Source organism: Aquarana catesbeiana, linkage group LG06, assembly GCF_042186555.1.
Source record: "Aquarana catesbeiana isolate 2022-GZ linkage group LG06, ASM4218655v1, whole genome shotgun sequence".
NCBI lineage: Eukaryota > Metazoa > Chordata > Amphibia > Anura > Ranidae > Aquarana > Aquarana catesbeiana.
Genome location: NC_133329.1, coordinates 267,000,504 through 267,028,327, shown reverse-complemented (window position 1 = coordinate 267,028,327; position 27,824 = coordinate 267,000,504). Strand labels below are relative to the sequence as shown.

The 27,824-nt window shown below is 41.3% G+C and overlaps 1 protein-coding gene across 7 annotated transcripts in view; it reads left to right on the top strand.

Annotated features, from left to right (window-relative positions):
- Window positions 1-27,824, top strand: part of RAPH1 (Ras association (RalGDS/AF-6) and pleckstrin homology domains 1) — a 345,430-nt gene that overhangs the window by 252,551 nt on the left and 65,055 nt on the right. For all 7 annotated transcript variants that reach the window (XM_073633353.1, XM_073633356.1, XM_073633355.1 and 4 more), the window contains 3 exons: window positions 8,476-8,597; window positions 16,514-16,579; window positions 27,367-27,510. In XM_073633353.1, coding sequence (XP_073489454.1) covers window positions 8,476-8,597; window positions 16,514-16,579; window positions 27,367-27,510 — 332 coding nt within the window. The remainder of the gene's footprint in view (window positions 1-8,475; window positions 8,598-16,513; window positions 16,580-27,366; window positions 27,511-27,824) is intronic.

Here is a 27,824-nt window from a genome sequence, read left to right as displayed (position 1 = left end):
CCTTGCGCTTGTGCTAGTTCACATGCGAAGAACCCTTTGGTTAAAGGGTTGGTCAGCTGAAGCGCCTTGCAAGGATCTTTTTTTTTTTCAAATATAAAGTTTATTCAACTCCAAACAAGGGTGAGGACCCCAAGGTACAAACATTGGCAAGAATTCAAATCAAATTACATTGACATGTACAGATATAAAGTGTCAGCTCTACATTGACTTCCTACATAGGTGTACCTAAATTGCAGGATTATCATTGATATCTGATGAGGCCTACTGTAGAGGTAGGTAGTGGTTTGAATCAGGATCCTGCTGTTGGAGTGATCCTCACCTACATTTTCCACTATTCATGAACATAAAAGCTAAAGTAAGAGAGGGAAAATAAAACAGAACAAAAATATATAATAAATCAAACATAGGAAAAGAAAAAAGGGGGGTTAGGAATAAGATAAAGAGCGAGGGGGAGGTGAAAAAAAAAAAAAAAAAAAAAAAAAAAAAGGGGGGGGGGGGGGAAAGAAGCGACGAGGGGGAGAATATAGAAACAGACATGGGGAAGGAAGGAAGACACGGCGGTAGACAATCCCGCAGGTCTGCTGCAATACATTAAGTGTGGCACTCTAATGATTATCTGAAAATGAATTAGGCGCCTAATAGTCGCTGCCCCTCATCTGAATAGATGAACAGGTTCCATATATCCCATGACTTCTTAAATGCCTCTTGTTTATGTTGTGCTGTAAAGATCAGGTCTTCCATTCTTCTAATTTCCTCGACTCTCTTTAGCCATAATGATATGGCCGGTGGGGCGCCTTGCTTCCACATTATGGGGATACATCCCTTTGCTGCATTAAGCAAATGGCGTATCAAGGATTTTTTATATGACCTGATGGGAATCGAGGAAAGGTGAAGTAACCAAAAGGCTGGGTCATCCTGGAGAGCATAGTCAGTAAACTTTTGGGTGATCCGTCTAACTTCGCCCCAAAATTCCCTTAGCTTGGGGCATGACCAGAAGATGTGAATCAGAGTTCCCTCTCCCTCCATGCACCGCCAGCACTGTCCAGAGGTAGACGGAAAGCATTTCTTAAGTCTAGATACTCATCGGGTGAGTATTTTGAAATTGGTCTCTTGAAGTTTAGTGCAAAGCGAGGACCTAAGGGAGAGGGAAATGATTCGTTGTCTTTGTGTAGGAGAGAATGTACAGTGTAGGTCTTTCTCCCAACTGGTCAAGCAGTGTAGTTGTGGTTGTGTCTTAGGTGAGACTAACATTGAATACGTCTGGCATAGTATGTGTGCTAACGGACCATCCTCCGCACATAGAGACTCAAATGAAGTTTGTTCCCTGGCGAAGTCCTGCTGGTCAGGGAGGGAGTGTAGAAAATGATGTAATTGTACAGCTTTCCAGAAAGGAAGGTGGTAATTCCCAGCTGGATTACACAAGTCTGAGATGGATGGCCACTTCCCTGCCAGAACAAACCGAGCTGCATGCTCACTGCCTGATTCTCTGAGAGAAATTCTGTCGGGCATAGCCCTTCACTAAATTTAGGGTTACCCAGTATGGGAAGAAGAGGAGAGTTTTTTGACGTGAGGGATGTGTGGAAGGCCACTTGGGAGCTATTTTTCAGAGTAGTGCCAATGAGTGGGTGGGATTTCAGCCCATGCGGAAGGTCACCGTAACACCACAATGCTCCTCCCAGTGGGATATGAGATTGTGATTGTTCGAGTTGTACCCAAAGTTTGTATTGTTTATTTCTTCTCCAATCTAAAATACATCCCAGGTGTGATGCTAGGTAATATGTTCGTATGTCGGGTAGTGCTAGGCCTCCGTATTGTTTGGGGAGAGTCATCTGTGTCCGTCTTAGGCGGGGCCTTTATGTGCCCACACAAATCTGGTGAACAGCGCGTGGACCTGTTTGAAAAAATGGGGTGGGATGTGATCTTTTAACCAGTTTTCCTTTTAAGGGAGAACAACTATTTGGCGAAAGTTTGGATAAATATATCCAGACAAACTCTAGCAGAAAGAGTACTCTTTTGCCAGTTAAAAGAAGATATAGACGTCCTTCATTTAAGCGCACCTTTTCCCCTGTGCCAGGTACATCCGCCTCTAGGCAGGGGCGACGGCCTCCACCGTCAGACTCTAGAGGAAGACCTCAGGGTCAAACCCAGGCACAAAGGAAGACCTGGGGCCACAAGCCTGCAAAGCAGAATACCAAGGCCTCATCATGAAGAGGCATCTCCCCTCACCAAGGTGGGGGGGAAGATTTCTGGGGTACTCAGAAGTCTGGCAAAGGGAGATTCAGGACAAATGGACTCTCTCCACAGTCTCTCTAGGATACAAGCTAGGGTTTCGAGAGTTTCCACCATCTCGTTTTCGGAGATCGAACGTACCCAGAGATCCAGGGAAAAAGCAATCCCTGTTGCAAGCATTAGACCGATTATTGGCTCAAGGGGTAATCCTACAGATTCCCAAACAAGAGCGGGGTTTGGGGTTCTACTCAAACCTGTTTACTGGTACCAAAACCAAATGGGGATATCAGACCAATTCAAGATCAACGGAATCTAAATAAGTTCCTGAGGATCCGCTCCTTTCGCATAGAGTCGATCAGATCAGTTGTTTCCATCCTACAAGGAGGAGAACTTTTGGCATCCATAGACATCAGAGATGCGTATCTGCATATCCCTATATTTCCTCCTCACCAGAAGTTTCTGCGATTCAAAGTAGAACAAAGGCATTTTCAGTTTGTAGCCTTGTCCTTCGGGCTAGCTACAGCACCTCGGGTATTCACAAAGGTACTAGCCCCACCTCTAGCAAGGTTAAGGGCACAGGGCATAACTGTCTTGGCTTACCTAGATGATCTATTGTTAATAGACCAGTCGGTGGCCCGCTTGAAGCAGGATGTAGCCATTACAAGCAGTTACCTGGAGAATCTGGGTTGGATTCTCAACCTGAAGAAATCCTCCTTAAAGCCATTAAAAAGGCTGGAGTATCTGGGCCCGATCATAGACACAGCCCAGAAAAGGGTGTTTTTGCCTCCCGCAAAGATCAGCTCCATACAGGAGCTGGTGCGGATGGTCAGGTCAAAGAGAAATCCCTCAATACATCTTTGCATGAGGTTATTAGGAAAGATGGTGGCTTCATTCGAAGCAGTCCCCTATGCCCAATTCCATTCGAGACTTTTTCAAAACAGTATCCTGTCTGCTTGGAACAAGACAATTCAAGCTTTAGATTTACCAATGAGGCTGTCCCCAAGAGTGTCTCAAAGCCTCAGTTGGTGGTTACTAAATCGGAACCTGCTGAAGGGAAAGTCCTTCAGACCAATTATTTGGAAAGTAGTCACGACAGATGCCAGCCTTTCAGGCTGGGGAGCAGTACTAGAGAAGACGACTGTCCAGGGACAGTGGTCAGGAACCGAAAGAGCCTTGCCCATAAACATCCTGGAGATTCGGGCAGTGTATTTGGCTCTGAGAACCTGGACTTCCAGGTTAAAGAATTGTCCTGTCAGGATCCAATCAGACAATGCCACGGCCGTGGCATATATCATTCATCAAGGGGGCACCAAGAGTCTCTCAGCTCAGAGAGAGGTGAACCAGATTATAACTTGGGCAGAAAAGAATGTCTCATGCCTATCGGCAGTTTTCATTCCGGGAGTAGAGAATTGGCAGGCGGACTACTTAAGTCGCCAGCAATTGTCCCCGGGGGAATGGGCTCTTCATCCTGAGATTTTTCATGCAATTTGCCAAAGATGGGGGACTCCGGACGTAGACCTTCTAGCGTCCAGGTTCAACACGAAGCTAGTCAATTTTGTGTCCAGGATAAGGGACCCACTCGCATACGGAACAGATACGTTGGTGACCCCATGGGATCAGTTTTCACTGATCTATGCATTTCCCTCGATTCAGTTGCTACCTCGACTTCTTTGCAGGATCAGACTGGAAGAAAAGTCGGTAATACTGGTAGCACCAGCATGGCCCTAGAAGGTCATGGTATGCAGAGATCGTAAAGATGACAGTGGAGGGTCCATGGCTCCTCCCACTAAGGCCAGACATGCTATCACAGGGGCCGATATTCCATCCTACTTTACGAACGCTAAATTTAACGGCCTGGCTATTCTGAAGAAGCGTGGGCTTTCCGGGGCAGTTATTTCTACTTTAATGCTAGGAAGCCAGCTTCTAGAGCTATATATTAGAGTCTGGAAAGCCTATGTTTCCTGGTGTGAATCCAAAGGTTGGCACCCTCGAAAATATATTATAGGCAGAATTCTTGCCTTCCTGCAAGTAGGCGTAGACATGAAGTTGGCCCTGAGTACTATTAAGGGCCAAGTCTCAGCCTTATCAATTTTATTTCAAAGACCACTTGCTACGCATTCTTTAGTCCGGGGTTTCATGCAAGGACTGATGCGGATTAATCCGCCAGTTAAATCACCCTTAAGCCCTTGGGACTTGAATTTAGTTTTGTCAGTGTTACAAAAACCGCCATTTGAACCATTACAGCATATTCCTTTAGTCCTTCTGACTAGAAAGCTGATATTTTTGGTTGCTATATCCTCAGCAAGGAGAGTTTCAGAATTGGCTGCTCTTTCCTGTAAAGAGCCATATTTGATTATTCATGAGGACAGAGTGGTGTTACGCCCTCGTCCAGGCTTTTTGCCAAAAGTGGTTTCAGGCTTTCATCTGAATGAAGATATTGTCCTGCCATCGTTTTTTCCAAAACCATGTTCCAAAGAAAAGTCATTACATTGTCTTGATGTGGTGAGAGCAGTGAAGATCTATTAAAAGAAAACTTCTCAGATTCGTAAGACTGATGTCTTATTTATTCTGCCAGAGGGTCCTAAAAAATGACAGGCAGAGTCAAGATCCACTGTGGCTAAGTGGATTCGGCAAGTTATAATTCAAACTTATGATTTAAAGGGAAAGATTCCCCCTTTTCAAGTTAAGGCGCACTCTACCAGAGTGGTTGGTGCTTCTTGAGCAGTGCGTCACCAGGCCTCCATGTCTCAGATCTGCAAGGCCGCGACTTGGTCTTCGGACCATACATTTACAAAATTTTATCAAGTAGATGTAAGGTGGAATGAGGATATCGCCTTTGGGCGCACTGTGCTGCAGGCAGCAGTATAATTCCTCAAGGTCTGGGGGTGCCCTACGGGTTGTGTCTCCCTCCCCTCAAGTAGCATTGCTATGGGACATCCCACCAAGTAATTACTTGAGGCTCTGTGTCCTATGATGTACGATAAAGAAAATAGGATTTTTAAAACAGCTTACCTGTAAAATCCTTTTCTTGGAGTACATCATAGGACACAGAGCTCCCGCCCCTCTGTTTTATGGGGTGAGAGTATATTACTTATATTGCTTGGCTACAAAAACTGAGGACTCCTGGAAGGAGGAGGGGTTATATAGGGGAGTCAACTTCCTGTCTTGGTTATACCAGTGTCAACACCTGAAGGTAGGCCCATAACCCACTAAGTAATTATTAGAGGCTCTGTGTCCTATGATGTACTCCAAGAAAAGGATTTTACAGGTAAGCTGTTTTAAAAATCCTATTATATTTTTTGAAAGCAGACCCTAGAGCAGGGATATGCAATTAGCGGACCTCCAGCTGTTGCAGAACTACAAGTCCCATGAGGCATAGCAAGACTCTGACAGCCACAAGCATGACACCCAGAGGCAGGGGCATGATGGGACTTGTAGTTTTGCAACAGCTGGAGGTCCGCTAATTGCATATCCCCGCCCTAGAGATTAAAATAGTGGTAGTTCAAATTTTTTATGTCACACGATATTACCGCAAGGGTCTAGATAATGCAAAATTTCAGTAAAAAACACACGAACGTGAATTTTAGGGCAAACAAACGCAATAAATTAGCCACATTTTTGGTAGAATTTTAAAAAGAGGTTGCACCGAGTAAATACCCACCATGCCAAACCTTAAATTTTTGTGCCCCCGTGAAATGGCACCAAACTTCAGTACCCTATATGTTCTTTAGGCGACGCTTCAAAAGCCCCCTATGGGTATCAGTTACGGAAGAAGTATTGCTCTTACTCCGGCGTGTGCGGCAATATGTAACGTGTATCGCAATCAACGTTTTAACGCATACGCAAATGCGTTTACATTTGTGCGTGTGAATATGTGGAGGTGTGGGGGGGGGCCTCAAAAAGCCCCCTATGTGATGTTTTTTTGGTGACAGGTTCTCTTTATTGAGCTATAGGGGGTCTAAAAAACTCTGCATGTCTCCACTAAATGTTTTGCAATGCAGATGGCATTGCAAAACATTATTTCCCGGCTGAACTAGCCAGGGACACCGAGAGCTTGACCTGGAAGTGACATCAGAGATATCGCTCTCTGGGTCACAAGAAGAAGGGGAGGAGAGTGGACCTGCATCCGCTCTTCTCCTTCCCCTCCAGCCACCGGCACCTGCCATGAAGTTCCCGATATACGGACCTGGCCGCGAAAGGGTTACATTTATTTTGGTTACATGTAGAAATCTTTTGGCTATAAAAATTAGGTTGCGTTGACTAAATGGATACCAAACATGCAAACTTAAAATTGCATGCGTCCATGATATCGCAAAAAACAATAGTACCCAAAAATTTCCATAGGAGACACTTTAGTAAAGGTTTTTAATCAGTTTAGAGTTGACCATAGATGATGGTGTTAGAATTATTGCTGTCACTCAGACATTTGCAGTGCTACGTTTCCAGGGCAACAGGGGCTATGTTTCCATTTTTCTTATTAATTTCTTTTTTTTATTTACCTGTCCTTTTATTATTCAGGGCAGAGGAGATCAAGAAATAAATATTCCTCGGTCTCTTGAAGCTGGTGGATGTGGTCAGGGAGCGGGTGACAGTGCTGCCCGCACTGTGAAAGTGATCCAGCAGATTTACGGCTGTCAGATCGCTTTCACTTTACAGCCGGCAGCTGGCTGAGGCAAATGGGCACAGTCTGATGGCTGCTACTGTGGCCATCAGCTTGTGCTTAAAGCGGAGTTTCATCGAAAAAAAAAAAAAAATAAAGTCAGCAGCTACAAATACTGCAGCTGCTGACTTTTAATATTAGGACACTTACCTGCCTAGGGTGCCCGCAATGTCCTCACCCGAAGCCGATCTCTCCTACAGCTCCTGGGTGGAGGCTCCAGCATCTTTGGTAAGGTAATCAGGAAGTGAAGCCTTGCGGCTTCACAGCCTGGTTCCCTACTGTGCATGCGCGAGTCATGCTGCACGATCTCACTGGTCCCTGCTGTCTTCTGGGACCTGTGTGTCTCCCAGAAGACAGCGGGAACGGATGGAGGAGGGGCCGCATATGGTGCAGATACTGCGGCGAACTATGCCCGGAAGTGGGAGGGAATACCTGGATTATACAGGTATCTGCTCCCCCCTGAAAGGTGCCAAATGTGACACCGGAGAGGGGGAGGAAGCCGAAAAGCGGAAGTTCCATTTTTGGGTGGAACTCCGCTTTAACGTTTTACTTCTTGGATTCACTACATACATCCAAAGGGCTATAGAAAGGAGTATACATCTATGTTTGTCCCAAGCATGTTTGAATATACTTACTGTTGACTAACTCTTCTACTTCTGCTGGAACATTTTGACTTTCTTTAATACATTTTTGAGGACTCTTGTATCATTAGATATTTATTACATTGTTTTTCTGTTTTTCTGTTCAATTCTTTTTATTCTATCTGGTTGAGAAAAAGTGAACAGGTATGCCCATAAAGGGACCAAAACCTCTGTAACAAGCAAATAAATGAATACAAGAGTAATAGCACTAGTAGCAGACCGTTTGTTTTTCAATGCAATAACTAACTGGAATTGAACATGATTGAAGCAAGACCCGGAAATATTTGCATATATATCTGTAGCTATTAAAGAATCATGCATTGCTGTTTCTAAGATCATACAAACAAACTATTTCTGTTCTCCAAATAAATTCTCTTAATTATGCTCACAATCCATAAATTATGTAATTAGCAAAAAATACAGGAAAATGGTGCCAAGTCGCCTACTTTTCAATATATCCGCTTAATACAGCTCTTCAGATTCACTGTTAATCCACTTCCCCTGCGGAATATATTGCAGTTGGAATGATGAATACCTTATTAATTTGTCTTTTTCTTCACATGAGCACAAAGGATATTTCTAAAGGCAAACCACAAAAAATATTATTCATGTGTGAGATTGACCTCAAATATGGACGTTCTTTTAATACAAACCACCTTCTTATTTCATTGATCATTATAAAGGTGGTTCTAAGAGAAAATTGTCCTCGTCAAAGCAAACTTCAGTTGATTTATTGCTTGCACAATTAAAGAAACATAACTGGCCCACAACGAAATGGGTTTTAGAACTGCAGCTATTTTCTTAAGTGATTAATATACTGTAGAGTGTGTGTATAGACTGTTAAATTCTTGCATGTTTTCAGCCTCTGATACCTGCAAAACATTTTAAGATTGTGCTCTACACTTAGCTGAATTACCCAACATGGAACCTTTGATCTTTCTACAGAGCGTATTTTTGAAGACCATGAAAATCTAGTTGAGAACCTGTTGAACTGGACCCGGGATAGCCAAAACAAGCTGATGTTTGTGGAACGCATTGAAAAATACGCATTGTTCAAAAATCCACAAGTGAGACTATCTTTAATTTATAGCTAAAAAACTATGTTTTAGCGATGGATATGGTAACTATAATGGCAAACACAATTGTTTGCTCAAACACTTTGTTTATGTGACATATATTTAGAAAAAGCTTGTGCTTTTCACAACTTTGTTTTCCTGAAAATTTTAGTTGCTGGGCTCTCATGCTGATACTCTGGATGCAAAACTTTTGTAGGCCACTGACCAGAGCAGGTATGCAGATCAAATAAAATGCCTGCATGCTTTGTCCAGGCCAGTGACTATGAAGGTATTGAAGCCATAGAGTGATTACAACAGCACAGGTCACCAGTGGTAGCCTTTGTATTTTTTCCCTCGCCATAATAAACTGCACCCACTTAACTCTCCATATTAAGAACTATTTTCTGGTAGAGCTTTATATGGAGTAATGACAGTTATTCCGAAAGCATAAAGACTTTCTGTTTATTGCCATTAATGTTCTGCAGGGGCCTGCCAGTTGTACATTAAATTTTAAAACAGGAAAAATAAATCAATGCTTTAAAATGAAGCCATGCAAATGTTAGTAAAACACATGAATGTTGGCTAATACACCATACTTTTTTTAAAGAGTAGTTTTCTAAACACGGTTTAGAGAAAGTTTTTGCTCTTCAGTACGTTAAAAATACTTTGGTCCATTTATCTGAAACACTGCACTGGCTCAAGGCAGAAACCGCCACCTTACACCAAGATATCCGAATCAGGTCATACACACAGGATTGGCAAATGTAGAACCTGTAACAGCTGGGAACACCAGGGGCGCAAATCTAAGTGTAGCATAATAGGTAATGTAAATAAGCCAAGACAATTGGCAACTCACTCAGGACCAGATGGAAAGCGCATGTCACTACCTGACCACATCTAACACTAACAAGGCTAATAAAGGGACAGACCCAGACATCATATTTGTCTCACATATTTGTTTCACAACCAGTACAAGCATGTTTTCTCCAACACTGGTCTATCCTATTGCAGGATCCCTACCTCAAGTCAATCCATTCCGAAAAAATCCAGGTTCTATAGAAAAGCCCATAACATCAATGGCAAATTTGCACAAAGCAAAATTATGGTCATCATCAAACCCATGACACAGCCTGATAATTTTTTGGATAATCTGGTCAGGATAAACCAGTATAGTAAACAGAAATAAGCCAGACTTATGTTTCTAAGTGGAAACAAGATCTTAAATGTACCAAAGTAAGGGAAGCCTGGTGAAAAATCTGGTTTACAGTAGCTTTCTGCTCCATGAACATAATTACACTCGAATCCGCCTTCAAGACCGTCTTGAGGTGGTATATGGTCCCATCTTGTTTAGCACATCTCCATCCATCTTCTCCCGGCACCTGTTTCTGTGGTTGCTCATCTATAGGGGATGTTCTTCACAAATGGTGGGAGTGCCCCATGCTCTCTAGGTTTTGGACAAAAGTTCTCAAACTCTTACAATCTCTGACTAGTCCCTTCCCTAGAGACCCTTGGTTTGTCCTGTTACACCTAAAGCCCATGGCCTCTCGAGGTCTCAATTTAAATTGGCAGTGCTGAAGCCGATTATAGCAAGAGCCTGGAAAACAGCAGTTTGCTTCTTTTACAGAAGTCTGTCACTGCATGAATACTTCATCAATGAAAAACTCACCAGTATCCTCCTTGACACACATGAGAATTTTTTTAAATTCTATGTCTATAACAAGTTCTGCATCTTTATAGGCCTTGAGGTCCTAGGGCTGGGGTGTCCCTGACATCCTCCTTCCTCTCCTTCCTTGCATCTTTTCCTTTAATATCCTCTATGGCCCTCTTGTCATGGAGGCCTCTGTTTACATATTTCTTAGTTTTTTTTCTCATTTGGTGGACTTGACTCCTGCATTACACTTCTCAGTGCCTTTCGGCTCCCAGCTAATGCTTGGTCAAAGTTCCTAGGTACAACACTATTATTGTAATTACTCGTAACCCAGAGTATCTATTTTTTCTACTCCAGTTGTTCTTCCTGCCAGATACTTAAAGGAGAAGAATGGCCAAAGTTTTTTTCATTCTGCACTCCTGTGAACTTCTCTTTTTTTAATGGATACCTTTTGAGAATTTATCGATGCTGGGTCCCTGGTTGCCTGGACACCATATGCAACCCAGATAGCAGCAGTGTGTTTTGGTTTTTACCCAGACAGTGACTAAACGGACCTAATATGACCACTGTCTTCCATTACATGCACTTTCCATCTGGTCCTGAATTAGTTGCCAGTCATCTTGTGCTATTTACATTACCTATTCTGCTTTACCTAAATTGGTGCCCCCTGGTGTTCTCAGCTGTTACAGGTTCTATATTTGCCAATCCTGTTTGTATTCCCTGATGCCTTGCCTGAGACCTGGACCTATGATCGCTGATGAGCGTATTTTTACTCATTTTATTTGAGGTGTCATTTGTTGTTTTTTTAATAAATGTGCGATACCCACTACTCTTAGACTATGCACTCTGATGTGTTTTATCTGATATTAAAAATGCAATACAGTACTTTTTTTTTATGATTGCATAATCTCTGTACTCCGCTTCATAAGAAGCTCAGAGAGGTGGGGGTGGGGAAACAGCAGTGCACTGATCTTCCCTGTAAATGGTTGTGCAGGGGGGCATTAGGGCACAAGTATGACCATTGAAGGACAGGCAGGGAGTGCTCCTAGCACAGCCAGAGAATTGACCACACTGTGATGGATGTGCTCTCATGCCTAGCTGGTCAATTTGAAAAACAATTGGGGGAACTGGCAGGATTACCAGGTATTTTACACAAATGAAGCAATACAAAGAGAACAGGATACTTCTTAACGCAAGTACATCATGCACAGACACAAATCAGAAATATGAAATGTTGGAGTAACATTCTTTAAGGGTTAGGGTGAGGGTTAATGGGTAACGTGGCATAGATTGGGGGTTTAGTGTGAGCCTGGAAAGAATTGTTGTGTGGTTGTGTCCTACTGTAGTGGATTGTTTGGGACTTACATTTAAAGGAGATTCCGGACTTTTGCTTATTCTCAGTGGTGAGGTCTCCATGGCCTAAACCACCAGTGCTGAGAGCAATCGGCACCAAAACTAGTTTACTGTTGTTTGATGCATCTCCTGTGTAAATAATTAATTTCAACTATCTCATGACATGTTTGTTAAAAACCAGAAGCCTCATTAAGTCCTTGCAGACTGCTGACATCAAAACTGTCTTGTGTCACAGAGATGCCTCGTTATTGAAGTGTTAAAATAAATGAAGCCTAAAAGACAGGACAGAGTGCATATTCTAGCAGACCAATTACAGAATTTTCACTACAAATCAGTTTGAGATGCTCATGGGCCTGAATCTACTAATTGCATTGACAGCTGTGTTGTCTGCAGCTACACAGCTCAATATTCTAGAGGTTGCGCACATATATCTTTGTGATACAGCAGTTTTCATGGCACTTTGTGATTTCTGTTGTGCTAGAACAACAACTCCACTTACAGGAAGTAGAGACATCTTGTGAAAGGGATTTACAAGACCTGAGCAACAAAACTGCTACAATGCATCATAAAGTAGAGGTCAAACAGAAAACTTTTTTATGGCTGTTATTTTGGGTTTCATACTAATTTTAGTTATGCACTAAAAGTCAAAGGTTATTAAAGTGGCCCACTTCTAGACTCCTTTATCACTGGAATTCTTTAATAATTCTGCTCACAAAGCTTGAGCACTGAGCTTCAGAACAATATCTGGGCCTGTGTAGCACTCTGTCACATTCTCCTCTGTGACTGTAAGGGGCAGAAAAACATTGGCAAATTGTTTTTTAGGCTACATAGTTTCATTAGTTGATCACGTTATAATGGCTTTTCTAAATAAAGCCCAGTACGCTCTACACGTTTTTTTGTTTTGTTTTTTTTCTTTTGTTTAACTCCTTGGGCTGAATGAAAAAAAAAACTGACACATCGCCATACCAACGCAAGTTTATTATACATACAGTATTTTCTGGTTCAAAGAATTACATTTTCTGAACCGATTTTGGGGCCACGTATCTTGGGACAACTGGGTGCTAGGAACCCCAAATTTGGTGTGAAACCCCAATGGAACCAGAACTACAACATATCCAAAGCTGGGGTTCCTAGCACTAAGTGGCCTCGAGATACAGGGCCCCAAAGTTGGTTCGGAAAATGTCATTCTCCGCTGCAGAAAAGTGCTTGACATTTTCCGAACTGACTTTGGGGCCCAGTATCTCGGGGCCACTTGGTGCTAGGAACCCCAGCTTTGGATATGTTGTAGTGCCAGTTCCACTGGGTTTGCGCACCAAGTGTCCCTGAGATACGGGGGCCCCAAAGTCAGTCAACTGTGTCCATCTGCAGCAATGTCATTTCGGGACCCTTTGGGTCCAGAGACCCCAAATTTTGGCTGCAGCTAGGGGGCATCTAGGAACCCTTTACTGAGTTTGAAGTTCGGGGGACCTATGGCTGCAAATGAGCACAGTGAGGCTTCAAATGGGCATTGTTAACCCTCTTTTCCACTTACAGTAGCTGCACATTTCTCACCCTAGCTTATATTCGAGTCAATAAGTTTTCCAGTTTTTTGTGGCAAAATTAGGTGCCTCGGCTTATACTTGAGTATATATGGTATATCTTTTCATGTGACAACACTGAGGAAATGACACTTTTCTACAATGTAAAGTAGTGAGTGTACAACTTGTGTAACAGTGTAAATTTGCTGTCCCCTCAAAATAACTCAACACACAGCCATTAATGTCTAAACCGCTGGCAACAAAAGTGAGTACACCCCTGAGTAAAACTGTCCAAATTGGGCCCAATTAGCCATTTTCCCTCCTCGTTTTCATGTGACTTGTTAGTGTTACAAGGTCTCAGGTGTGAATGGGGAGCAGGTGTGTTAAATTTGGTGTTATCGCTCTCTCTCTTACTGGTCACTGGAAGTTCAACATGGCACCTCATGGCAAAGAACTCGCTGAGGATCTGAAAAAAAGAATTGTTGCTCTACATAAAGATGGCCTAGGCTTTAAGAAGATTGCCAAGACCCTGAAGCCGAGCTGCAAGACAGTGGCCAAGACCATACAGCGGTTTAACCGCTTCCCGACCGGCCACCTCAGTTATACTCCGGCAGGTTGGCTCCTCTGTGCGAGCCGTCGTAGCTATAGGTCGGCTTGTGGGGCCGGGATAGCAGGCGCGCGTGTGCTCCTCAGTGGGGTGCCGATGCTCGTGGCAGATAATCACGATGACCGCCGGCCACGAGCGATCATCAGCAGGAGACGCAGAACTGGGACGAGTGTGCGTAAACACACACTTCCCTGTTCTGTTCTGACAGGAGTGACCGATCGTGTGTTCCTATTGGCTAGGAACCACGATCCGTCACTTCCTCTAGTCAGTCCCCTCCCCCTTCAGTTCAGTTCTGTTCCCAGGGAACACGGTTAACCTCTAGATCGCCCCCTAGTGTTAACCCCTTCACTGCCAGTAACATTTTTTACAGTAATCAATGCATTTTTATAGCATTGATCGCTGTATTAATGCCAATGGTCCCAAAAATGTGTCATAATTGTCCGATGTGTCCGCCATAATGTCGCAGTCACAATAAAAATCGCAGATCACCGCCATTACTAGTAAGAAAAAAAAATAATAATTAAAATGCTATAAATCTATCCCCTATTTTGTAGACACTATAACTTTTGTGCAAACCAATCAATATATGCTTATTGTGATTTTTTTTTTTACCAAAAATATGTAGAAGAATATATATTGGCCTAAACTGAGGAAAAAATTTGCTTTTTAAAAAAAAAGGGGATATTTATTATAGCGGAAAGTACAAAATATTGTGTTTTTTCAAAATTGTCGCTCTTTTTTTATAGTGCAAAAAATTAAAACCGCAGAGGTGATCAAATACCACCAAAAGAAAGCTCTATTTGTGGGAAAAAAAGGACATCAATTTTGTTTGGGTGCAACGTCGCATGACTGTGCAATTGTCAGTTAAAGCGACACAGTGCCGAATCGCAAAAAGTGCACTGGTCAGGAAGGGGGTAAATTCTTCTGGGGCTGAAGTGGTTAACAGGACAGGTTCTGCTCAGAACAGGCCTCGCCATAGTCGACCAAATAAGTTGAGTGCATGTGCCCAGCGTCCTATCCAGAGGTTGTCTTTGGGAAATACATATGAGTGCTGCCAGCATTGCTGCAGAGATTGAAGGGGGGGGTCAGTCTGTCAGTGCTCAGACCATACGCTGCATTAAATTGGTCTGCATGGCTGTCGTCCCAGAAGGAAGCCTCTTATAAAGATGATGCACAAGAAAGCCCGCAAACAGTTTGCTGAAGACAAGCAGACTAAGGACATGGATTACTGGAACATGGTCTGGGTCTGCATGAGTGCTGCTGGCACTGGGAAGCTACAGTTCATTGAGGGAACCATGAATGCCAACATGTACTGTGACATACTGAAGCAGAGAATGATCCCCCTCCTTTCCGAGACTGGGCCGCAGGGCAGTATTCCAACATAACAACCCCAAACACCCCTCCAAGAGGACCAGTACCTTGCTAAAGAAGCTGAGGGTAAAGGTGATGGACTGGCCAAGCATGTCTCCAGACCTAAATCCTATTGAGCATCTGTGGGGCATCCTCAAACCGAAGGTGGAGGAGCGCAAGGTCTCTAACATCCACCAGCTCCATGATGTCATCATGGAGGAGTGGAAGAGGACTCCAGTGGCAACCTGTGAAGCTCTGGTGAACTCCATGCCCAAGAGGGTTAAGGTAGTGCTGGAAAATAATGGTGGCCACACAAAATATTGACACTTTGGGCCCAATTTAGACATTTTCACTTAGGGGTGTTCTCCCTTTTGTTGCCAGCAGTTTAGACATTAATGGCTGTGTGTTGAGTTATTTTGAGGGGACAGCAAATTTACACTGTTATACAAGCTGTACACTCACTACTTTACATTGTAGCAAAGTGTCATTTCTTCAGTGTTGTCACATAAAAAGATATAATAAAATATTTACAAAAATGTGAGGGGTATACTCACTTTTGTGAGATACTGTGTGTGAGTATATGTGTGTGTGTATATATATATATATATATATATATATATATATATATGTGTGTGTATATATATATATATATATATATATATATATATATATATATATGTGTGTATATATATATATAAATATAAAATATGTGTGTGTATGCACACATGAGATGACCACTGGTATCATGGTTTATTAGTAATAGTAGTTTTCTAATGCAATACGACACAATTAATCAACTGATTACTATATAAGAATGTATAGAAAAATAAATAAATGAAAACATTGTGTTAGAAATATATACAAAAATTTGTAAGGTTTTCCAGCATGTCCCTTCGACAAAAGCTGGTCTTTAGACTGGCTTCTGTCGGACAGACAGTTGCACACACTAAAAGTCAGGCGGATTCTGCTGTACCAAACTTAACATTTTATATGTATTTTACTCTAAGGCCCCTTTCCCACGGGGCAGATCCGCTCGCTCAGTGGGGGATCGCTCCGATGATCCCCGCTGAGCAGGCGAATGACAGGTCCGTCTCTGCTCACTGTGCAGGGACGGACCTGTTAGAGCCCCGCTGTTCTCTATGGGAAGATCGGATGAAAACGGATGTCCGTTTTTATCCGATCCACTGTGCACAGCAGATTTTGTCGTAACGGATGGCCTTCCCATACAGGTCAATGGGTGGCCCGCTCGGATCTGCCTGAAAAACTGACAGGCGGATTTTTGCAGGCCGATCGCGTGAAAGGGGCCTAAGGAAGTACCGGAATGGTCTGGGTTCCCCTTCTTTAAAACTATCCCTTCAAATTTTTAAAAATTGGCAAAATTAAAAGTGAAATCTAATTCTTCATGAGCCATCCTTATCTTTAGCCTAATGGTTTGGCTTATCTTTTGTTTCAGAACTACCTTCTAGGAAGGAAAGAAACTTCTGAAATGGCAGACCGAAATAAGGAAGTCTTACTAGAGGTAAGCTCTACAATTCCATAAAATTACATTCACTCGAACAGAAAAAAATGTGACTCCTTTTTGTCTTTTTTGTTTTGAGTAAAAAAAAAAAAAAAAAAAAAAAAAAAAGACAGCTATATTAGGTGTTTTTTCTTTTAATTGTATGAGGTTAATAAATATAGTACAGTATTTTGGTTTGGGAATTCATTTTTACGTCACATGCCATTATTGATATTATTCCTGAAGTTTTACATACCAGCTGATGAGCAAAAGTGATAGTGATGATAGGGAATGGAACAAACAATAACTAAGGGGTTGATTTACTAAAACTGGAGAGTGCAAAATCTGGTGCAGATGTGCCTGGCAGCCAATCAGTTTCTAACTTCAGCTTATTCCGTCAAGGTTTGACAAGAAAACCTGGAAGCTGATTGGTTTCTATGCAGAGCCATGCCAGATTTTGCACTCAACAATACTGTCCTGTATTATCAGGCCTATTCTTCCTTCTTTTTAAAAGTTCTTTTAAATGTTCACCAAATCTTGTGAGCCTTAATACATGTGAGGGTCAAATAAAGCTTTTTATCCAGGTGTTCATGTTTTCTTCCTTTCACACTGCTCTTCTCCCTCCAGATGTTCTATCAAAAAAGAAAAAAAACAGAACCATATAGTGGAATACCTTCTAAAGCAAACCACAATATACTGATAAGTGATTGTGCTCACATTTATTGTGCCAATACAGTGCAAATATTACTCTTCACCATGTGATTTCTCCACCAAGTACCTTATCCTACAGGCCAATATACTCTTACCAAACTCTGTTGCCCTAAAGTCCCAAGCAAAGTCACCTATATCCCAATACTCTTTAAGATCTTCTCCTTAGAATCCAGTGTTCAATACTTCAATTTTTTCCACAGTACCTCCCCAAAAAAAAAAAAGGGACGTGTAGTATGCCAAACCCAAACTATATATATCAGTAAACAATCGTGCTCACGGTTATATGTGGTTTTCAATTACAACAATCCAACAATCACCATGTGCTACTTCCCACATGTCAATATACTCTTACCCAAAAATATTTGCCCTTACTTGACAGGGACAGAAAGCTCATGCAAAACAGTCTTCCCTGTCTTCCAATTCACCACAGTCTCCATGGTATGGTTTATAGCTTCCCTATATGCAAAAGCTATATTAAAGAAAGGACCGTAGTTCAGCAGATTCATAAACTACTTCAATTTAAAAAGGCGCTCATCTGTATAAGGCAATGTAAACTAACTAAAATCTGAATCCAAGATGGTGGACTGGACACCTCCGGTTTTGGTCTGACGACACTTGGTAACATGTTTCGTTGTGTGATTTTATCAGAGGATTGAATCGGCAAAAAGGGAAGATTGGTTTTACATGAGCTTTCTGACCCTGACAAGGGGAAATTATTTTTGGGTAAAAGTATATGGACATGTGGGATGTAGCACTTGGTGAGAGAATCACATAGTGATTGTTGCACTTAAAGATCACAAGTAAATGTGAGCACAATTGTTTAATTTATATAGTTTTGGTTTACTACACTATCAAGTATTATTATTTTTGGGTACTAGCTGTGGAAAAAATGGAAGCAATGAACACTGGAGTTTAAGGAGGACATCTAAGAGAGATTTGGGATATGTGTGATTTTTGCCTGAGACTTTAGGACAACGTTTGTTAAGAGTAGTTTGGCTTGTGGGATAAGACACTCGGTGCCTGGGTGGGAGGAGTAGTTCTAGCTGCTGGGGTAATTGTATAGTTTCACCTGAGCGCTGAATATCAATCTAATACAAACTATAACACTGCTAGGGGTGCTTAGGTAGTTGGAGCAACAGTTTTTATGTAAGAAGTTTTAAACCATGCTGCTGCCACCAAGCTGTCTAACTGCAAAGTGGTAATACAGTATTATTTATTTATATATATATATATATATACTGTATATAGAATATATATAATTAAAATATATATATTATTTAATTATAGGGGTTGTAAAGTCTCATGGTTTTTCACCTTAATGAAAACCCCTTTTTCTTACCTGAACCCGATCGGTCCAGCGACGAGGACGAGCCCAGCGGCTCCAGCCGCCATCTCAGGTCCTCATTGGATAGGTTGATAGCAGCAGGAGCCATTGTCTACCACTGCTGTCAATCAAATTCAGTGACACGGGGCCAAGTCCTGCTGTCTTTGTCTATGGACGCATCAGCGGGACTCGTGAGCGCGCCCGCACACGTGCCCCCATGGAAAGTGGCTGTCTGTGGGAGCACCCGAGAAGGAGCCAGGAGCACCGCTGGGGCACCCCAGAAAAGGAGGATCGGGGCTGCTCTGTGCAAAACCCTAGTATACCATGTTTGTTATTTAAAAAAAAAAAAAAAAAAACTTTTACAATTACTTTAAGGAAAATGTAGTCTGTCTGCTCAGTTAAAGAGGAAGTAAACCCTGGTGGGTTTTTCTTTTTTTTTTTCTTCCCTGCAAATTAAAGGCATAAATGCTAGTATGCATCACATACTAGCACATTATGTGACACTTGCCTGCAAATGAAGCCTGCGTCGTCCCCACTGCAGGCCGCATCCATCTTCACCTGTCTTTCTTCTGGGGCTGCGGACTTCGGCTTGGTGACTGGCCGGCATGCGTGGGAGCCGCCGGTCACGACACACTCACCTGAAGAAAGGATATGGGCCTTTCCTTCAGACCGCATGCGCCGAAGACATCATCGGAACAATAAACAGTAAATATCTCATAAACGGCGCATGTTTAGGAGATATTTACAGTACCTATAGATAAGCCTACAATAAGGCTTAGCTATAGGTACAACTTACACAGGGAGGTTTACAACCTCTTTAACACACTGCATTTCTGTAGGTTATACTGCTGTAATGAGGGAAGTTGGTATGCCATTTGTTGCACTTTTCTAACTTGCAGTTGTTACTGCCCAAAGTGATCACAAACTTTCCCCTGTTGCCCAGCATGGGCTTTCCATAGAGGACACTGCAATTAACTTCATATACATATAGTTAAATTGCCATGTCTGTCTGTGCCAGTGGAAGTCTATTGCATACTGGCTTACTTACAGATGTTGTCTGTCAAAGTAGAGCATGCTGCACACCTGGAAATTAAGTGGGAATGTGAAGATTGGTGACTGGTCCACTATAACTTTGTATCAGATTTAGTTCAAACTTATTCTATTGAATTCTATCAAAAAGGAGTACACCGTACAGGAGGGCTGATGTGCAGAAGTAATGAAATGCATGTTGGTGTCAGAATAAGTGCAAGAGCATCACATTGGCATCAAAAAAACAAATTCAAAGAGCAGTTGTGCGACAGAATATATTTTTGTCAATCAACATAGAAGTTGACCAGACTGGTTATTCCTCAAGATCCTTTGATAAGCACTATTGAGTGTATAATTCAAAACTGCAGTGGGGAGCAACTCTGGATGCACAAGCAAAACAATTGTACCTAAAGAAGAAAACTGATAGGATGGGGTAGAAGACACAGAAGCGTTGAATAGGAATGCATTAAGTGGTCCCAAGAGGGAGAAAGGGATAGAGAGAGAGAGAGAGGAGGATCCATGGGAAAAAAAAGTCTGATCATGGCTCAGGCTCAATAAGAAAGCTATACTCGGAAATCCAAACCAAACTCAGGTGAAAGTCGAAATATTGACCAAGTTTTCTTAAATTGCTCTGTTCTATCATTTTCCTGAGATAACAGGTGTTTAAGGTCCCTGATCGATACCAGTTCTGAGACCTATTCTGCAACGGAGGGTATATTAGCATTTTTCCAGTATCTGGGTATTACTGCTTTTGCTGCCTAGAAGAAATAGCGAAGAATCTTCTTTTTGACCGATTTGATAGAGCCTGGGATAATCAATATTAAGGCCAGAATTGGCGAGTTAGGGATTTGTGTTGCCATGATTTTACAATAGATGTTAAAAATCTTTGCCTCAGAATTCCTGAATTTTACATTGATTTACTAAAGGAGCAGGCAGCTTATGTTTACGAATCTGCTGTTCAAAGGAATGGTAAACAAAAAAAGGAAAAAACTATTTTATCTGCCTCTTTAACATTTTAATGGCACATGTGGACAGCAGGGGTAAGATGGTGCTTTTTACTTTTTGTAATGTACTACGTTTTTTTGCTAAGTTTGGAACTGTTCCTCGTCTGGCAAACAGACGTTTATTAACTTCTCACAACTAAAATGTGAAGAAAAGAAATATAAAAGAACAGCTGTTTTTTTGTAAAACTGCTGTGTAATCTGTGAAAAATATGGGCTGTTTGTACACCAAAAGAAAATTGGCTCCCATAACAAAAAGATGGGCGGATACAAACTGATAAAGTAGAACAAGAGCCAAAATGTTCTTCAATTTTGGACAGAACATAGAAGGGTTAGAAATGATAATCAATAGACAGTGCTGCGCTATAAAAAACATCAATAATAATAAAAATGTAACTAAAATTGGTAATCCATAAACATATATTGCTGAAAGTTCATATATAGTATCTGTGACTAATTTGAAGTGAATTAAAAAAATCAATACATCAGTGGTGCAAAAATCCAAAGTGCTTGTGCTTTCCTCCACCAGTCTCACAGGCTGCTCACCTCACATCTGATTACAATCAGCAGTGTTCCCCTCTGGGGATAATAGAGAAGGCTGGTGTGGTGCTGGTAATCACTTTCCTCTTTCAAATTGCTTATTCCCATGGGATAAAAACCCAGATTATCTCACCAAATATGATGGATATGCAAAAGAAGGAATGCAGAATCTAGTGCTCTCCGTTTTAAAATGTTTAATAATATATAAGTAAGGTATAAAACTCACAAAGATGGCACTGCAAGCCTTGCAAGCTGAAAACACATTTCAGAGACAATAGGTCTCAAGATGGCCATGATGCAACGTCAATACGCAGGCTCCGTCCCCTAGAGGCGTATCATCAAAGCATTGACTTCTTCAGTAGTAGACCCCTACTGAAGACGTCAAGGAGGAAAGTGCTTGCCAGCATTCTCTATTTATCCTCAGAGGGGAACACTGCTGATTTTATTCAGATGTGAGGTGAGCAGCCTGTGAGACTGGTGGAGGAAAGCACAAGCACTTTGGATTTTTGCACTGTTGATGAATTGATTTTTTTGAATTCATTTGAATCCATCACAGATACTAAATATGAACTTTCAGCAATATATGTTTATTGATTACCATTTTTAGTTACAGTTTTATTATTATTGATGTTTTTTTATAGTGCAGCACTGTCTATTGATTATTTGCAGCTTTTAAGTGAAGTGAGAACACTTGTTAGTGATGGCAGCTAATAATTATTAAAATTTGTTTAAACCACTTTATTTCACAAGATTGCGCAGATTGATATTCACTTTATACAGGGTTAGAAATTATGTCAGGTTTTTGCTTTCTGTATCCCCCTAGGTGAGGTTTCTTTTTGCCCTGTCATTGAAGAAGGAAGTGAGGGGAGATCTCTAAAATGTAGACACAGACAGCTATAAAAGCACTTTTTGCAGCAGGCATATGGGTTAAAAAACTTTTTGGTCTTTCTTGCTGTGTTTGTCAGCGAAATAGGAAACCTACACCAATTCTGCCATTTCTCTCATACATGTAAAAATCGTAATTTTGTTTGCTAGAAAATTACTTAGAAACCCCAAACATTATATATATTTTTTTTAAATGGGGGCTCTAGAGAATAAAATGAGTGCAATTTTGTAACACAGTATGTCTGCAGTAGCCTTTCAAATTCAATTTTTTTTTTTAAATACACTTTAATTAATTTTACACAAAATAATACCCAATGTTTTAGTAGAATATAAAAGATGCTGTCATGCCAAGTAAATAGATACCTAACATTTAAACGTTTTAAAGTTGTGTACGTCCATAGAACGGTGCCAAACTACAGGTACCTAAAAATCTCCATAGGCGACACTTTAAAAGCCTTTACAGATTACCAGTTTAGAGTTACACAGGAGATCCACTAGACACTAGAATTATTCCTTTCACTCATATGTTCTTGGCATAAGCACTGGCAGTCGGGGGCTCTTTACAATTTTTTAATTTTATTTAAATGTATTTTTTTAACACTGTACCTTTTTTATTTCCCTGGTGGTTGATATCTATGTGAGTGAGTTAGATCTCTGTAACTTAAGATCCAGCCCTTCTGGTAAGAGGCGCATATTGCAAGTGGGAAAGAGCACTCTGAAGCAACGTTTTTTGTGAATCACATTTCACTCATAAGAGCACATTCAGTTGGACTTTTTTTTTTATTTCATTCAATTTTTCTTATTTTTTTTTCCTATGGACTTAATAGCAACATATATTCAGGAGATCTTTTTATATATTGTATGATTATTGATCTTGTCAGAGGATTTATGGGTTGCACAGTTATATCATTTTTTCAACATCCTGGTATAATCACTTCAATTTGAGGATGTTACACTGCTGCTCCTAAATGGACGTTTAAGGGCAGTTGGGATTTTTTTTCAACTGCTTCTGAACTCTCCTCTGTTATCTTTTCAGTACATGTACACAGGGTCGTTTATAGTCGTTTCTAGGCAGTTGAGTTTAGAGGCCTTTTTTGGAAAGCAAAAAAATCAGTTCAGACGCTGAGTTTAGAGGCATTTCAAGTGGTAACTCGCGTTAGCCGCGTTTTCGTTTACAGGCGTTTTTCATTTTTGGCTTTTTGGGAAAAAATTTTTTTTTTGCAAACGCGGCATGTAAACATGGCAAAACGGATGTTTTAAACATGGGTTACTATCTGTCAAGTTAAATCGTTCTGGAGAGGTTGTAAAAATGTCCTGTGTACATTAAGCCTTAGTTGAACTTTTAAAGTTTCAATCTGCTAAATACATTCCAGGCATATCAAAACAATTTTGAAAAATAGCTCTACAATCAGCAAAGCTCATGTTACGTGCTGAGTAAGAAGCTCTAGCTCTGTGTCGAACCTCTGCAGATAGATCACTGCTTCAGTGAAAGTGACAAGCGTCCTTCTCTATAGCTTGCTGGGGGGGGGGCATGCTTTTCTAGTCAGGCTGTAAATGCTTTCTAAAGAAAGCAAACGATGAGACTTTGCACGTGTTTTGTTTTGATTCACCTGGAATATTGAGGTACATCCCAGCTCTCTCTGTAAAAATAATGCTTTGTGTAATGTGTCTGTAAACATGAATGCTCAGTCATTTTCTTTTAAATAAATGTTTAGTTGGGCTTTCAAGGTGCTAGATATACAAGCAGTGGACTGCTCTAGGTACGTCGTCTGCTTGGCCTCTGGAAATTGCTCAGCCCTGTCTTACACAGGTTTATTTTAGTTTGGAAAATTGTGTAACTTCCTTTTAGTTTGTTTTTTCATTAGTCCAGAATAAAGTGAGCGAAGAAATTATCAGTGCTTTCACCAGTTTGGCAATTATTTTATTCTTAAAGCTGATCTTCACTGAATCTGAGCACCTCAATCCAAAAACACTATTTAATTTGTGATATTCAAAGCAAACTCCCCCAGCCATCCATGTCTTCATGCTTTATTTTGTTGTGAAATCACTTTGAAAAACACCCCATTCTAGCCATGACCAGCTTGAGTAAGGGCAAATGATCCATGTAGAATTTACTTCCTGGAATCCATCTGCCCTTAGCTCAAGCATGTATGCATGCTGAGAAAACCCCTCCTCCTATCCTCCCCTCCTAAAGACTCCTGGGCTGTATGACATAATTTGCCTAAACAAAAGAAAGTAACTGAAGAAATGTAAAGAATAGAAAAAAGTAGTTAAAACAAGTAAATATGATATACTTTCCTATCTATTTACTAATGCTAGCAGCATAAGGATCTAAAATAATGAATGTTAATTGGGAGAGTAAAGTTCCACTTTAAACATTTCGTTCTACCTTACTGTAAGGCTTCATGCACGCTGGACATTTTTGGATGTTTTTACAGCTGCTGTTTTTGGCTTCGGATGTTTTTTCCTACAGTCAATAAACTCTCCAGCATGTTATACTATGTGTCCATGCACACATAGGCTTTTATCAACTGTAAAAACCCAAAACGAATGGGTTCTGAGAGGAGTTTTTCAGCTGTAAAAATGCTCTAACGTCTAAAAACACAGTTAAACGCTCAAAAACGCATTTCACCAGCATTTTTTAGCGTGTTTGATCACATTGAAAAAAAAACGCTGAAAAACTCATTGCAAAGCTACTGGCGTTTTTATAACGTTATTTTAATGTCCAGTGTGCATGAGGCCTAAGATCTATAAAGTTATGAGTTCTGTGAATTGAACTACAACTACTATCAGCCATTGCGGCTGACGGCTTGTAGTTCTTAATGAACTATCGGGGCGCTGGTGATCTCTATAGTAATTCATTGAACTTCCGGGGTTTCAGTAACTGCCTGTGCACGTCAGAGGAACGGGCAGACAGCTATACTGACAAGACCCTGACATTGCACCTGCGGTGTGCTGATCGAGAGTGCTTTACAGGCCCCCAAGAAAAAAAAATGCACATTTTTTTCCTGCAACAAATATGTGCATTTATTAATTTTTTTCAAAAGTTGAACTTCGCCTTTAATCATTCAGAAAGTATGTAGGCAGGGCTGGCAACATGTGTTAGGAATTCAGAGCCAAAAATACAGTGTTGCCATGCCAAAGAGTAAGGTAGGATCTTATTATATTTCTTCAACCGTTTTTTTTTTTCTGTATTTGCAGCTTTTTTAAAGGTATAAAATATAGAGAAATGTGCATGTATTGCAGAGATGTGCAAATATGTATTTAAATTAGGGGACACAGGATGAAGTATTCAGGTACATTGGGTTATACTGCTGAACTATTCAGATACATTGGGTTATACTGTTGAATTATTCGGGTACATTGGGTTATACTGCTGCCTTTAGGAGAATGGACACTGGCCAACAAAAATCTATTAGGAAATCCTATTAGAACCCCTCATCATGCCTCCCTTGTTTTTGTTTTTTTTTTGTATGTTTTTTTGTTGCTAGTTTACAAGAATAATTGGATGCCTTTTCTCCTCTTAGAGAAGCAAAACCTTTTCTTTATATCAAGTTTCTTCAGTTACTGCACAGCCAGGCTCATTTTGCAGCTCTTCTTATCAGCTGATAATTGGTTTTGCCAGGAAAGCTGTACTCAAGAAACCTGTAGCGGAAGAAGCAGGACTGACCCTTTAATGTGTTTTTGGGCACTGAGCTGTGCTGAATGCACTCGCTTGGGTACCTGTGTGCAACATGTGAGTCAACCACAGAGCACTTTACAGGTAGAGGGCCTACTGCACCTGTTCAGTGGAACCCTTCTGCAAAGACTGTGTAGGGAGTGTGCCCACCAGAGGAACAAAGTCCAGTGGAAGTGATGTGTTCCCTGAATCTTGCCCTGAATGTGGGAACTGCAGGGCCTTTCAAGACCCTCAGCTGCCATAAGTTAGAGCTTTGCCTTTGTTTACAAGGAAACTGTGGTGCTTAATTGCTTGTTTTTCAAGGATCCAGCTTTGACACTTTTGGTTGCATGGCTGGGTTCAGGCTGCGACATTCCAGTGATGAGAAGATCTGTGTCATGTTTGAAACTGGTGCTTTCACAGGCTCCCTGCTGTGTCTGGCCAGGCTCTTTGTCCCCTTTTTAATTCTTCTGTGTCCCCTCCCAGTGGCTCACGGTGCTGCTCGCACAGGACCACATTGCATTTCTGCCATCTTACCTATGCACTATCCTCCATGATCCTCTGGTCATACACTTGGACTCTCTGGTGCCTTACTGTGACTTGGTCACAGATAGTATTACCCTTTTCTGCTCCTACAAAGGTTTGTGCACTCCTTTTGGACAAGCTATAACTCTAGTTTATTAAGACTATTGCCCGTCAAAGCACACTGAGGTCAGCTAGGTAATGCATTTGCCACAATTACTCCAGGTCAATGTGAGACCATATCTTTACCATCAGGTGTTTGTGACATTCATTGAAGAGCATTTGGCGGACTAAAGCCTGCTGTGGGCTGATGTCACAGAGCCGGTCCAGTTGGATCTGCCCAGATTCATGGACCAACAGCTGGCTCAGGCTCTCAGTACGTTGCTGAGAGGCTGAGCCTGCCCTACCAGTCACCTCCATAGTCCAGCGCTCCAGTGAGTGCTGGAGGGACAAAGCAGAGAGCTGATGACTGACAGTCTCTGGCTCTCTGCAGGTTGAAGACTGAGAGCTGAGCGATCAGCAGTGTTTGATCATTCAGTTCTCGGTCTTGGAGGCGGCGGGGTGTAGCTGGGTTCGGTGCTGCAGTCATTAGGGTGAGTATGATGTTTATTTTTTTTAAAAGCCATACTTCTCTTTTAAGGTAAAAAGCTATGCCCTAAGATATAGTGGTAGAAATGTATTCTATTGTAAATACTTATGAACTGAAAACGTTTAGCTTTTGGAACTGTGAGCAGTGGAATTTCTGCCTGAAAGCACTAGAATTTGTGAACTGGACTGACCTTTATGAGGACATGGACTGTGAGAATATACAAGACCGCTACACTTTTAAATGGTAAATAATAATATAGCTCTCTGTGTATGGGTTTTTCATTTTCCTTCTCATGGGAAGGTACATTAAAACACAAGAATAGGAATATGGATTATTTTTGATGTGTCCATAGCAGCTTCTTCTACTTAAACAGCTGCATTGCAGCACATGGTGAACACATGGTGTAAGTTGATGCAGATCCTAAGGTGCTCCATTTCTGCATAGATGTATAATAGCATTAAGATTAAAGTACTTTGGTTATGATTATATGTTACTGTGAGAAATGCAAAACAGCTGGATTTATTTAACTTTTATGTCTTGTGTCTCCAGGAATGCTTCTGTGGTAGTTCAGTATCTGTTCCAGAAATTGAAGGGGTCCTTTGGTTAAAGGATGATGGAAAAAAATCCTGGAAAAAGCGCTATTTCCTACTAAGAGCATCTGGTATCTACTATGTACCTAAAGGAAAAGCGAAGGTAATGTAGTGTTTCGCAGTATGCTCACAAGATTGAAACAAACTCTTTCTTTTGCACAGTTCTAAGAAAACCTTTGCCACTTCTAGTCAAATTATATGTTGTGTTAACCTCTTCCTGTCCATGCAACATGCATGTAGTAGGAAAAGTGGGCCTTAATGCCCAGCCATCGCTACTACACATAGAGCTCTTAGTCTCAGCTTCTGATCAGGAAGCAGTGGGACAGGCTTCCGATCATGGGACCACTCTGAGAGCCAATCACAGTGTTCAGGTAATTAAGAAACCACTCTGACTCTTGGCATTAAAGAGCTGAAGGT